The sequence below is a fragment of the Cygnus olor genome, chromosome 4, assembly GCF_009769625.2.
Source record: "Cygnus olor isolate bCygOlo1 chromosome 4, bCygOlo1.pri.v2, whole genome shotgun sequence".
In the NCBI taxonomy this organism is placed as follows: Eukaryota; Metazoa; Chordata; class Aves; order Anseriformes; family Anatidae; genus Cygnus; species Cygnus olor.
In genome coordinates, this window is record NC_049172.1 from 28,583,421 (window position 1) to 28,597,816 (window position 14,396).

Consider the following 14,396-nt stretch of genomic DNA (forward strand, 5'->3'; position numbering starts at 1 on the left):
ATAGAGTGCAAAATAGCTATAACGAGCTGCAGATATGCATGACAATGAAAAATTTAGCACAGAATTTCCCCACCAGTAGAACAAAAGTGTGTAGTAAAAGAGATGACAGAAAATTTTCTGTTTGAGAGCACAATTCCTACTTCTTTATATTTCCCATTGATCTTCCACAAAGCATCCAAAACTATGAGATGGGTTAGGGTAGGACCCTTTCTTCCATGTGGACAAAGACAACTTTTTCTTTGACAAGAAAGCCTATTGCAAGGCTTGCATTGAATTCTCATTGCAGAAAGGATCAAAGTATCCAGGTCAAATGCTGTGTAACCTGGTCACTGTAATGATATGATAAGGCTGTAATGATAATGCCACAGTCTCCATTCTTACCACTGAACACTGCCTACATGAAATACATGAACCTGAGCTTCTGGGTTTTATTTCTTCTTTTTTTTAATGCTTCCCATTTCTCCAGACTGCTATTCAAAATCCCACAAGCTTACTTTTCACTTTATCTCAGAAACTGTGATGATGTATCAGCTGGTAAATAACTGCTAGCTCTGTCTCTTTTTATATTTCTCAGGAAATCTTTCGGTTCTAAGTAGTTATTTAAGCCTTGTGCTCATAAATTTCTGGCAAACAGTCCACAGAGATTTCATTTTGAGACAACGGGGCTGAAACGTGTAAGCTTTAACTGCCATTAAAAATGGTATTTGTTCGGACCAGTACGTGCTGCTCTAAAGCTAGCTGCTGGCAGAAGCTTTGCTGGAAGTTCGCCCTCTTGGTCTCATTGCATGGATGCTCCTCGGCTTTCATGCAGTTGTAGCTGGTGGGAATCTGGCTGGACAGCAAGTAGTGTTCAGACTCCGGGAGTGGCCATTTCAGTTCAGGTTAAGGACCTGCTCTGCATAGGATCCCATCTCCAACACTGGCCATAAGCAATCTGGGGAAATCTTTATTTTCCCCAAACAAAACAGAAGACCCCAACTGGCCAACAACAAAAACAAAACCAAACCCTTCAAAGTAAGTTTCTGCCACCTCAGTGCTCTGAAGTGGCCAGGGTGGCTGGAAGCTAGCAGGAACTGTGGCTTGAGAGCACCAAAGGTATGTGCTGGCACAGCAGGGTGTTCCTGTGCTGGTCAGTGCCGTGGCTTGGATTGTGAACCAGCCGAGTCGTGCATTAGCACGACTGTGAGGGAGGTGGCACTGTTGTATCGTGGTCTGCGCTTGCTTTGTTCATCGGATGCCAGCTATGGACTCTGTGAGATTATTCATCAGATTGAGGCATTTTGCTTTTAAATGTCATATTCTTTCATCTGTTTACCAAAGCAAGCGTTTTGGTATAGAAAGGTTTTATTTTAGAGAAGTGCTGAAAAAAAAAGATGTACCCGCAAGCAAGATTAAAAAATCACCTCAAGAGGTGCATTGTTCAAATGCAGAGAATAGCCTGTTTCATTTTAAAATAGCCATAATTTAAGCTAGGATTTAGTGCCATAATTCACAAACACATGCCTGGATTTAGTGCCATAATTTGCAAACAGATGCCTGGAAGATACTTCTGGAGTTACTGAGACTGTTACCATGTACGATCATTTCCACGTAATCATCTTCTCAAGTTTATTGAATTTAATCCTCAAATGCAGCTGTTCTTTATGGGAAAAAATATTTTTCATGCTATTATTTTATGGGAAGGCTGTTCCACAACTCCTTTAAGAAACTGAGAATACTTAAGAATAGTTTGAATATTGCAAGGTAATGTTTGTTTTTTCTTCTCTCATCACCAGAAGCATGCACCAGGAAAAGTTAAAAATGAATATTCATCTTTTTACTTGTCTATTACTGTGTTATGGCTATACTGTAGTGAAATTACTTCAGATGTCATTCACAAGCAAACAGAAAGAATGGAACTCTCCTTCCTAATTCTTCATTCCTGTGAATCTGTGAAAATGAGATCATTATGAATTTTACCATGACAATGCACATACTACTGTTCTGTATATTATTGAAATAAAAGGGTTTGTTAAGTCTATTAATGCTTGCTTTTTTGCCAGAAAAGAGCCAGAATGGCCTAATCAGTTTCATGTAAAATTTCACTAATCTGATTTTGTTTCTCATTTTTATTTTTTATTTTTTAATTGTAGTGGGAGAAACTACAGATGACGACAAGTGAGAGGAGGAAAATAGTTTGTTCAGTCACATTCCACGTAATTGCAATTACCTGTGTTGTTTGGTCATTGTATGTTTTAATTGATAGAACTGCTGAGGAAATTAAACAAGGCAATGATAATGGTAAGTGTCTTTTATCTTCTTCAGTCTTGTTGATAATGAACGCAGTGGGTGGATTTGAAGTGCAGCCACGTAACCAGTCACATTAAGTTCTCAAGTTAACACCTCACTGATATATGGCTACATCAAATACTTTAATAGAGAAGTAACGAACACATCTGTGTTAAAAGCTTGTTGTATGCCCCTGCAGAGAGATCTCAGCTAAGTGTAACCATTACAACAGCTTAACTAGCCTGCTGGTTCTGCTTAGGTTAATCTCCCATTATCGAGGTATTTCTACGGCTTAGAGAAAAAGATGAGCCAAAATCAAAGCCCAGTGCAAGTTCAGTTCACAAAATATCAATTTATTTATATTATCCACTTGAACCTCTGTATCTTGTAAAATGGGATAGAGCCCTTTCATTGACAGCTTCCTATTAAGAAATTCCAAGAGACCATGTTTCAGTTGTATCTGTAAGTATTCACAGAGCAGAAACAAAGTGCTTCTTTTATTAGCCTTAGCTTATAGACACTTTTTATCTTCAATTCTGAAATTCAGAACTCAGAACGCTGCCCCAAACATTGTCCCAAAATATTCAGTTACATGGATAAATTTGAACATTTCAAGAAAAAAAAAAAAAAAGCTACCTGATTTAATTTCTCAGAAGCATTTACTTCAGGGCCTGGCAGAGTCTAACTGGAGTGATGATGCTAGCCTGTACTTTTCTTTCTCTAGTTAGATGAAATGTGCCAGCTGAGGTAGAGAGCACAGCCTTACCTTACCTTTGTGAAGACATGTTCCCAGTTACCTTCCAGGGAAGATTCTCATCCAGTGCTTCCCCTGCTAGTGCTAATCAAAAACTGTTCTGCCTGTCACATTCAGATGTACTCCTTGACCTAAAGTTTGATCACATGGAAGTCATGTTCTAATGTTTGCATACAAAACCTGAGAATTTAAAATCAAGATTTATCATGTATTTGGAAAGGACATCCACTGGCTAGATAATTTACACTTAAAAATGCATACTAGAAATAAGTAGGTTTCATTTTGGAATATACTTACTATGTGTGGAAACTATATTGCAAGCTGATCTACTGTTTTCCATTTCGAGTCCGCATTTGGTTTGAGTTAAATCTCAGTCTATTTGGTCTTAAACTCAAGTCTTAGATATGATTATCATAAGGAGGTTGATAAGAAGCTTTTCTTTTTGATCTGGATTGACTTTAGGAATTAGACAGTAGAGGGACAAAAGGCTCTAGCTGTGTGCTGTATTCTTTAGTTAACACAAAACAAAACAGGCAGAGCTTTGTGCCTTGCTAGTTAGATAAATATTTGATGATACTCCTGATGCTTGTGTTTCTTGCCTATGTGAGGAAAATATGTAACAAGCCTCACTAAGTCACAGATGAATGTGTAATACAAAGTCCCGTTTTGCCTTTTTTCTAAATGGGTAGCCCTGCTTTGCATCTCCAAAACAAAACAAAAAATCCCCCAACACCCTGAGGACAGGACTAGGAATGGCTTTGAAGTTCTACTTAGGAGTACAACATAAACCACCCTATTCATTAAAAAGGAGAAAGGTACAGGCTGTGGATTAGCTGAATTTACACAACAAAACAGCCAGCATTAATATGTGCTGTTACATAGAATGTATAAGAATCATGTTAATTAATCCTGGTAGGCTCAAAAAGTATTTATGACTTTTATGTAATTCAGTGTTCGCCAAATATTCTGGATGATTCTCCACACTAAAAAATCAACAAAGATGCCTGAGAGCTACTTAGAGCTTTTGCAATAATTAGGATTCTTTTGGTCTCTATTTGCTTTTTAAATTAAAAGCCCAATTCCTACCTTGTTTAACAATAATGGAGATAACCAGATCCATACGAGCCTCACAGCTGGATACAAGTAAAGAGTTGCTGTTGAAGATTCTGGGTTACCAGGTCTAGGGTTGAAAACAGCACCTGAAAGGCACCTTGAATACTGTACTCTGTGAGCAAAAGATTATTCAGAAACCCTCTATATATGACCAGTAAACTATTTAGGTTGTTCAAAGACTGACAGCTAAGCACAGAGGTTTGACTCTTGTGTATAATATGTAATCCTTAAATGTAATGAGGCAGTGTGTAATGGCAAGGATGGTAGCTGTTCCTTCATGTTATGCTACTGAATCATTGAAAAAAGCAGATAGCAGTGACGTGAATTAATGAGAGGAAGGCTGTTCTTAATACAACAACAGGTTGTTCCTTTAAATTTGTAAGACCACATGTAGGCTAATGCAAATCATCTTAACATTAGTCATATTACAACCAAATTCAAATACTTTCCTCTCTAGTTTTTCAGTGTCAGCATCCTCAGTTTTTTTCTTTAAATATCAATATGATTGCTGTTTATTCAGGGCAAGTGATCTGATAAAGATCCATGAAGTGACAAAAGTAACAGATACACCAAATGCTGTAAAGTTACCCTTTTACCACACAGAGATACAAGTTCTCCTTTTTGATATAGATGGATTCAGGGGGGTTGCACAGACAAAATAGCAGGAAAAAGAAAGGCCAAGGAAGGTGGATGATGGAAGAGGGGGAGCTCTTTCCATTATTTTTTTTTACTGTGCCCTGTCTTCAGAATGAAGCTAGAACCAGGCAGTATCATTGCAAATGTTGGTCTTCTAGGAACCATAAACAGTGTCATGCTTCTAGCGTGATACAAAAAAACCTGTTGGTAAAGCCTTGCATAATGTTTCTAGGCATTCAGTTATCTCCGTTCTGGTACTTGTATTTTTGCTTAAGCAAACCATTGAATGTTAGGATGAAATGTTCAGTTTGGGGTTTTTTGACTGTATCAAACATTAGGCTTCTGTCAGGAGCAGGTCTTGAACTTCTTATTTGACCAAATTGTGGGGAAGTCAGTTAAGAGTGGGAGTCGGACGTAGTTTCTCTCTGGCCCTCTGCCTGTGGGATAGGAAACAGCTGCTGTTTTCCACTAGAGCCACAGCCGCCCCAACAGCATGTACATATCTGGGAGTTCTTAGCACCTGGCTGCTTTTCAAAACATTTTACTGATATTCAGCACTTGGTACCCGTTGTAACAACGGTAATAAATACGAATGTTTTATTTCAAAGGTGTCCTTGAATGGCCGTTTTGGACAAAACTCGTGGTGGTGGCCATTGGATTCACGGGGGGCCTCGTCTTCATGTACGTGCAGTGTAAGGTTTACGTTCAGCTGTGGCGCAGGTTGAAAGCCTACAACAGAGTGATCTTTGTTCAGAACTGCCCAGACACCGCCAAAAAACTGGAGGAGAAGAACTCTTCGTGCACGCACAGCTCGGACGTCAAGGACGCAGTGGTGGTGCCAGTAGCACAGACAGGTACAAACTCTCAGCTGGCAGCTGAAGAAATGACATCCGAGGTGATGCCAGTTTGACAGAGACAGCGTTGTTTCTTCCTTGCAGAATAAGGCATAGTGTTTTCTACACTACTAATGCTGAAAGAGAGTAGAAATGACTGTGCATTTTTTCAGTTAAAAAACAAAAAAACACAAACCAAAACCCTAGAAGGAAAAAGGATCCAGCAAAGCAACTTGTTACTGTATGGAATGTGACCATTTGTGAAGTAGTTTCTCAGCTAGTCAGCAAGTGTTGTGAAAGTGGAAGTGTAGAAAGTGCAATAGAGAACAGGTTTAACAGACAATGCCAAACCAACGCGACAGCATTACTTTTAAAATTATTATTATACAAAAAAAAAAATGGATGGCTGGGCAAGTAGACACAGACCTGCTAGAACCATTTTGTTTACAGGAAACAAAACCAAACCGTTCATCTATTTACTACTAAAAGTTGTATTTCCTATTTATCTTCTTAAAGACACACTTGAAAGGAGAACTGTTCAAGTGACACGCATTAACTGAACCGAGGTATAAAGAGCTGTGTCACAGCACCCACTCTGAGCCTCATGAAGTGACAGATGTCCGTGTGACTCCAGGGGAGCCTGAATGTTTGGGCAGCTGTGTCAACTAAGGATATTTGAAACATTTGAAGGGTAACACTGTTTTTCAATATGCCTGAATTTTTTTAAAAATAAGCAATTCCAACCAGTATAAACTCACGTCTCCATAGGCTATAGATATTTTTAACTATAGCTGTCAGCAAAACAAGTATGGGGAGGAGAAAAATTGTAGATAATGCATTTAAAAGAGCAGCTCAGCTGTTTATTATATTCTGTAAGAGTGAATTAGATTTTTTTTCATAAATTGGATATACAAAGTTTTGAGGCAAAACTATAAATGAAAAAATGCAGTTGACTGCAAAATCACACAAAAGTAAATTGCATATTATCAAATTCTGAAAGGATGACACAGGGACAATGGAAGGTATTTTGGGTTTTATTTTTTATGATTCATGATACAGACAGGTAGAGAGAAGAGAATATACTTAGATATCTTAAAAGGATGGTAGTTTTTGTCTCCCTGTTCTGAAAAGTTAGTTTCTGTCTTCCTAACTAAGAAAAGTAAATCAATGGATTCCCTCTGTACAGGTAAACTTGAGGTATTAAAGATTCAACAGCTCAGTTGTTAATTTCATGTTTTGAGCATTCTCATATAAAAATGAAGTGTGAATAGCATTAAAGAGTGCAATAGATGAATGAATGTAGATATAATACTGTGTCCAACAGGCTGAATTATATAAAGAACACATTTTGTGATTAGCTACTCATATCTATGATGTTTACCATCAGGGGACGACAGCAGGTATTGACTTGGAGTTATGTGCTGGCTTGGACAAGTCTAGGGCCTGAACATAATATATATTTAAAAAAAAAAAAGTGTAAAGTTCTTTTTTGGTCTTGTATTTAGGTAAACAAGGAAAAGCAAACAAGCAAGTAAAGAACCAGAGTAAAGAGAGTAATACGGCACAGGTTCATTCAAAGGGGGAATCTGCCATTAATTACCAGTGGACTAGCCTTCTACAGAAGCCTTGCAGTTTCTAATGGTAAATTTCCTCCTCACACGTTCAAACATCTCCAGTTAAATAAGTGAGTCATCACATCCTTCCAAATACAAAGAGTGCTGGGCCTAAGATGTAGTGGAGTTTATCTATTAGGTATTTCTTTGTGAATGTGTTTAATGGTTTAAAGGCTCAGGGACTACTGGAAGTAGCAGTATTAGAAGAAAAAAAGAAGTGTCTTTTTCAGAGCATTTTATTCCTCTGTTTTGGAATTGCTCGTATAATTTGGTGGTGAGTGACTGTCATTTGGCCAGACTGGACACAAAATCTTGGTGCTTGAATACACCTGAAATACGTGTTAATATTCTAAGTTACTCCAGGTGAGTTGGACTGATGTTCAAGCCGTTTCAAATGATGCCACTTGCTCTTCATGTAAAATAATTTTCCAATTATCCAGTTGCAGAATTGGAAATGTAACAGCTTCTCATTTGAAAACAGATATGTGAGAAACCAAATCATTTCTCTGTTTATAATTGTGGAGGAGACTTTACAAAGTCTTCAGAAAACCATGACAGTACTAAGGAATGCCTCATAACTGCATGTGTTTAAGATATTCTGCAAAGACATCATTTCTAAAAGTGTAAACCTATTCACTAAAAAGTAAATCTCATTATAGTTGAAGCAAGTTAGACACTTAAAATTACTAGCTGCATCTCCATGTTTGGAATTATGTTTACAATAAAACCTGATGAATCACAGCATAGTTGACTGACAAAAACAAACAAAAAAATAAAACAAAAACAAAAAACAGCCAGCATTATGGAAGACAACTACGGTCTTTCTGAAATGACCAGAAAGTTTCTTGCTGTCATCTAAGTGACAGTAACCCTGCTTCTTCAGACAACTTGTTCTTTAACCTGCTGTAATATCATGACCCCATTGAAAGTACTTTATCTCCTATTTTGACAGTTTACTGGAAACTAATTCACGCTGTTCTTTTCTTGAACAAGCATAAAATTCAAATAAAGGAAAAAAATACTTGAGGCTTCTGAAAACAGATGTATGGCATCCAGCAAAATTACTGCACGTTTTTAAAACACACCGAAGAGTCAGCAACAGAACAACTTGCAAAGTCATTTTATACTGAAAGCTTCAACTTCCAAACACTGTTGTGGCACTCAAGTACATGTGCAACTGAGCTTAAAGTTAAATGTAGGAATCGGAGAAAGACTTCAGCTGAAATTCGTCCTCTCCCTTTGAAATATTTATTCGGACAGCAGAAAAAGAAGCAAAATGAGACATTGTTTGCTAAAGTCAGCGGCAAAAGAGATTACAGCAGGTTGGAAGCAGTCTTTAAACTCTTTAAGGATTACAGTATTAGCCAATGCACCCTTTCTCATTTTAGGTGCAGTGGATATGCTAAAGCTTTCAGGGATTTCATGCTGGGTTGGAATTTGTTTCTGTAGCAGGGTGGGACCTCTTCAGGACAGCAAGGATCTATTCACACCAACATGCCTTAGATGCAGGTCTGCACGAGTAACGATGGTGCGTGAATACAGACCCTAGGCAGCTGCTTATCAAACAATGATTCTTCATTCCCACAAAAAGGGTAATTTTCTGTATTAACAGGATTCTGGGCTGCAAAAACAGCTTACTGAAAGTTTTAAGATACATCCTAAGATTTTTTAAATGAAATGAGTACAAGATATTGAATAAAGATCAGTATCAAGCTACCTGTGTAGCCACAGTGCATCTCAGGCAAACACACTGACAGTGGAGTTTAGCTTGGCTAAACCCAACAAGGGCAGAGCCTTGCTCCAAGCTGCCATTACTGAGAAGAACTTAACCTGCATTCCTGTTTAAGCAAAGTTTTAACGAAGGTAGGTGGAAGTAAGTTGGTGTGAGATCAGATCTTGAATTTTAGCAAGATACTTCTATCTAATCTGTGGGTATGCACGTTTCTTCTCCTGATTTAAGATATAAGCATTACAAAATTAACTTCAAACTGGCTTAAATATATCACTTCTGACTATCATTAGCATTAAGAATATTCTCAACTAGTCCAATTGTGCCATTCACACACCGCTTTATCTGAAAGCGGTGCTTATTTTTTTTGTGTAGAAAAAAATAGTAAGTTCCCCATCACCAGAACAAACTATTTATAAGTTCTAATAAAGCGATGACACTTACTCTATGATGAAAATATTTTACTGTGTATAATATTTGGAACTACAAGTTTGTGTTACTTGTTTAACTCCCTCTCTTTTGCAAAAGAAAAACTGTATGTTTTTGTGGCTGAATGTGTACTGAAAGACAGAAGGTAAGGGAAACAAAAGTAATATATCTGCTTATTGTTGTGAAAAAAATGTATTTGTATTAAACAAATGACCCAAATTTCTGTAGTATTCTACATTTGTCAGTCTGTTTATAGAGCATCGCATACTGAGCATGTATTGGCGACACCACACTCTTGCAAGGAATGTGAACAATACACTCAGCTGCATACTCAGTATTGATAAACCTGCTGGATTGGCAGGCCTAGCGTTGGGTACCGCGCCTTGGCAGAAAACACCTCAGAGTACAAAACCACTTGAGAAGAGCTATGGTTGTTTAACTCGCAGAAGGGAAGAGATATATAAGAACAGGCGTTAATGACAAAAACAACTTTTTCCATCCATAGCAAAACAGACAACTAGTACTGGGTTTCAGCTGCAGCAAGGCCAGGAGGAAGAAATGTTTCTAAGGAGCAGAGTGCCTTGGACTAAACAGTTAAACGTGACTGTGTAACGTCCAACACTAGAAATCCTTAAAGATGGGCTGGACAAACTCTGCAGAGCTAAATGATTTAAAGAATCCTACTTTAGATTGTCAGAATGGATCGGGTGTCCTTTTTATTATTTTAGAATTCTACTGCGTGAGATTTTTCTCATAAAAATCCGACAGAATAAATGTTTTTTTTCCTTTTTATGAAAAGAATATTACAAGCGTGCTTTAAAAAGTTATCTGTGTCGTTTGAGTCAGGATACTTTCTTTGGTTTCATACCTATCTGTCTTGATAAATACAAGTTCCAGCCAAACTACATAGTTTTCTGAAGAGGATTGTGTCAACCTACCCCTTATAGCTGTCCTAGATTGTCAGCTGGGGAGAAAGTGGGCTGAGTTTCAAGTCTTCACTGTTCTAGCTGGAATAGATCATCAAATGGCTGGAGCCTGCTAAGAATATGGTCAAACCACAGGAAAAGTGTTCTAACAGATTATATTCCCTACATCCAACAGACTGTTCATTTTGTTAAATCTGCCCTAACTAGCTTGCCATTTAAATCAAATACAGATTCATGAATCTACAAGATACAACACAGAAGAAACAGCATAACTAAAGAAATTCGAGTAATAAAAAATGTATTTTTGTTAACATACAAAAATAAAACCACATTTATTTTTAGAATTCAGGGAACACTGGTGTAAGTCCACTACACCTTTTTGCTTCGCACGTGAGGTATTTGCAATCCCTTGATGAAGAGGGTACCATTAGATCGCAAAACACATTTCTGTTCAGTTCGCTCTCTGCGTACATATAAAGAAACAACGCTGTATTTACTCATACGTCCCCCCCACCAACTCCAAATAAAATACTGAAGTTGTTCTGTACCTCAAATTGATCTTGATCTAAAAGCCAAAACCACACACACAAAAATACAACAATCAGCACTATTAAAAACAAAAAGCAAAGATGATGGAAGATCAAAATAATTTTTAAGTAAGTGCGTTAACTAAATTAGCAATGGATATTTCTTTTAAAGTTGGAGTCCAACAGTTCTGGATTCTAGACTGTCTTCATATACAGTCATTACAGAGATGCGTATGAGTGCTACTCCAATAAAGACCAAAAACCCACATACTGTACTCTGTAAGTCTATTCCTTGAACTACTCAGGAATGGCTCAGAAAATGGTTCATATATATTGCCTTTTGGACTTGTTGCATCCTGTTGCACACACTGACATTCCATAAAGGATCAGCACGTGCTTTGGTAGCAGAAAAAAGTAAAAATACAATAATGAGCCAGGTTAAGTGCCTAACTGCATGATAGCTTTTCCTCATCAGGCATGTCTGTAGTCGCACCCCTTTAGAAATGGCTTTGTGAAGCAGACCAGAAAGCCATGGTGAACAGGTCCTTTAATTCAGCCACATTTGTTTCTGACACTAAAGGATGGTAAATTAATTAATCCACTGCGTAAAGCCATCCCTGAGAAGGACAGGTTTTTGTTTTGTCTCTTAAATCAACAATTGACAGCTATTTGCTCAGTGTACATGAAACAACATCAGATTACTGCTGGAATCAAAGACAGCTGCTTTGTTCCAGCTGACACCATCAGTATGATAAGCTCTAGAATCAGAGCACAGCTCAGCTGCTGCTGAGAAAGTCTGAATATAATTCAGCCAGCTCCTCAGAGAGGTCTTAGCTCTCCAAGGCTAGCTAGAATAAAGTATACCTTCAAAAAAAGCATACCAGGAAAAAAAAAACAAAACAAAAAAAACCCACCACAGTCATTTACAGAGAATTGTAATAGAGGATTTTAACATTAAAGTTTATAACCCTTACAAGTAAACAGAATTTCAAGGTATCCCCCACAGCAAATTTGTAAGAACAGAGAACATCACAGCCATATTTGCCATTCCAGCCGTTACAGCAACTGCCTTCTAGATTTCTAAGAAACAGAGAACAAAATTCAGAACTCCTGAGAGCATTCATCCTTTTTTTTTCAAGCACAAAGAAGAAACTCATCACTATGCAAAACCCTAACGTGCAGGAATGATAGGATTATGAAACTGATGGATGAAATTCCATTATCTTGTCTCTGTAGCATAAGGCAAAATACTCCCTCTAACCCTCTCACCCAAGGCACAAACACTCCAAGTGCAGAAATTAAAAATAATTTTTTTTTCTGATAATTCAATATAGAAAGTTAAAGATGGAAACAGTTCTTTTTCATTACTTATGCAACAGATCAACAAGATAGTTTAAAAGACAGCTAAACAAGCAGTGAACACATGGACTTCAAGAGAGAAAAACCCACAAAACTCAATGAAGTCCAAATTGCAAACATGTTCTTCAAGTGTGAGCAGTATTAAAAAAAAAATAAAAATTCAAATCTTTGCCTACATCAACCACACAAGTAACAACCACTTTTTTTAATAATACCTTCTTATTAGTGAATTGTTTCAAGAAATATAGACTGTCTCATACTCTATAACTTTGTGTGACAATCTTTCTTTAAAGCATTCACCCGAATGCCAGACTAACAGACTGTTATTACAGCGACATGCTAAAACTTGTAGTTATCTTAGTGCTCATTTTATGTCAGTATTTCACCGAGTGTGGTAGGACAGCAATTTTTCCAACTTCAAAGTACATCTGATGGTGTATAGAGGACAAACTTGAAGGTACAGCTTTCTGAAAGGCAAAATCTGTCAGACCACTGAACAAACACGTACACAGCTGTAGTTCAGACTTACTGCCTACTGTGGTTCAGCTTCTACTGGAGTTTAACATTGCAGGCTTTATAAATCAAAACAAGCGGAATCCATCAATAAATTCCACTACACACCTCAGTTTTTTAAAAGGTTGAAAAATGTCAAAGGCGTGCTCTGAACTTCAGCACACTCATTTCTAAAACACAAAACAGTGATGTGATGGCCTAGAGCTATAGCCGGTGTCAGAACATCAAGGCCTCCAGCCAGGCTCAAGACTTGCAGTCCACATGAAGATGCACTGGGTCACTTGCTCCTGCTTCAGGCCTGTTACATTTACCCAGGTTTCTCTATATATTCATGTAAGAAGAACAGTGATTAATTCCCTATTACTATGGAATTTGGTTTCCTAAAACTTGAAATGATAGCACAGACCTATTTTGTAAAAAGGGAAAAATTTAATACAGCTGTTAGCAGAATAAAACTTAGCAGTAAAACTTGCTGCACAGCTACACAGTAAAAAAAAAAATACACCCTGAAGTATCTGTCAAATTTCAGAGAACTGTTAACTATTTACCAAGACAGAGAGCTCTGTTTAGCACACAGAACTGCATTAGGGATCGAGCACTAGAAAGATCATCCATCAAGAATACGTTTCCTCGTGATTACTGGGCATCTGAGCTGTGAGTGGTACAATTTCCACACACTGTACATCTGAACTGTGACTACAAGGCAATCTAACCCGGCCTATCAATCAAAAATGTCCTGCTGTGAAATTCACCCTTTGCCTTTTCTTTTTTTTACTTTTGCATTTCTGAAAGGGAGAATCTACTAAGAACCTTACTGAAAGACACATTTAATGGCATCTAAAGAGTTGCTTCATACAGCTAGCCTGCTATTTAGAAGTCCTATGCAACTTTATTTACAAATGCACAGCTTTCTCAAAAGAGGGGACAGAAAAAAAAAACACTAAACTAAAGAGACATTTAAAAACAGACTATATGGACTTTAATTGGCTTCTGGCCTGACTTCTTCAATACAGGGTGGAGAGAACAGCGTAATTCTCTCATTTCTCTTGACAAAACATAAAATACTCAGTGCTTTGTTGACGTCTTACCAGCCGTCTCTGTTCCTGACAGATTCTCAGAGGGTACAAGGTGAAAGTTCTTCACGATTAACTGATTATCTCATTATCTGTGTATACATTTTCACCAAGCAGGTGTGTTCCTTACACCTGAGCTGAATGATCTGTGCCATGCAGCACCCCATTTGGTGAGAGGAGGCCTATCACCGCTCTCCACAAACCTGTGTGCACCTAAGGACCCCACCCACCACCACAAGGGGTGTATAAAAGCTGTAACTGGGGGCCCACTGTTTAACAGGGAGCCTGCTATTTTCTTGTGTGTATTCTTGCTGCTACCAGGAAAAGGTAAGGGTTTCCCACCACAAAGTATTTCTAATAGGTGCCTGAGTCCTGTCTGCTGTATGACCAGCAAAGATGTGCTGTACTAGTCAGGATGCCAAGATTTGGGCAATTTGTCAACTTAGAAGCCTGCATCCTAAAGAGCAGGTACAGTAAGAGAGGTAAGGACACAATTAAAATACTAAGTTTTATTTAGCTATGAAAGCTGTAACTGAATAATATGCTGCTACTGAATGTTTGCTCTCCAGCGTAAGTACACAGTGAGCTTATCAAAAATGCAATTAGCAAAGACTATGCAAATA

At 37.9% G+C, this 14,396-nt stretch overlaps 1 protein-coding gene across 9 annotated transcripts in view; it reads left to right on the forward strand.

Annotated features, from left to right (window-relative positions):
• The window catches only part of MARCHF1 (membrane associated ring-CH-type finger 1), a 236,410-nt gene extending 224,698 nt beyond the window's left edge, over positions 1 to 11,712 (forward strand). For all 9 annotated transcript variants that reach the window (XM_040554929.1, XM_040554927.1, XM_040554928.1 and 6 more), the window contains 2 exons: positions 2,133 to 2,280; positions 5,380 to 11,712. In XM_040554929.1, the coding sequence (XP_040410863.1) occupies positions 2,133 to 2,280; positions 5,380 to 5,681 (450 nt within the window). In that variant the 3' untranslated portion in view covers positions 5,682 to 11,712. The remainder of the gene's footprint in view (positions 1 to 2,132; positions 2,281 to 5,379) is intronic.
• Positions 11,713 to 14,396: the final 2,684 nt, after the last annotated feature.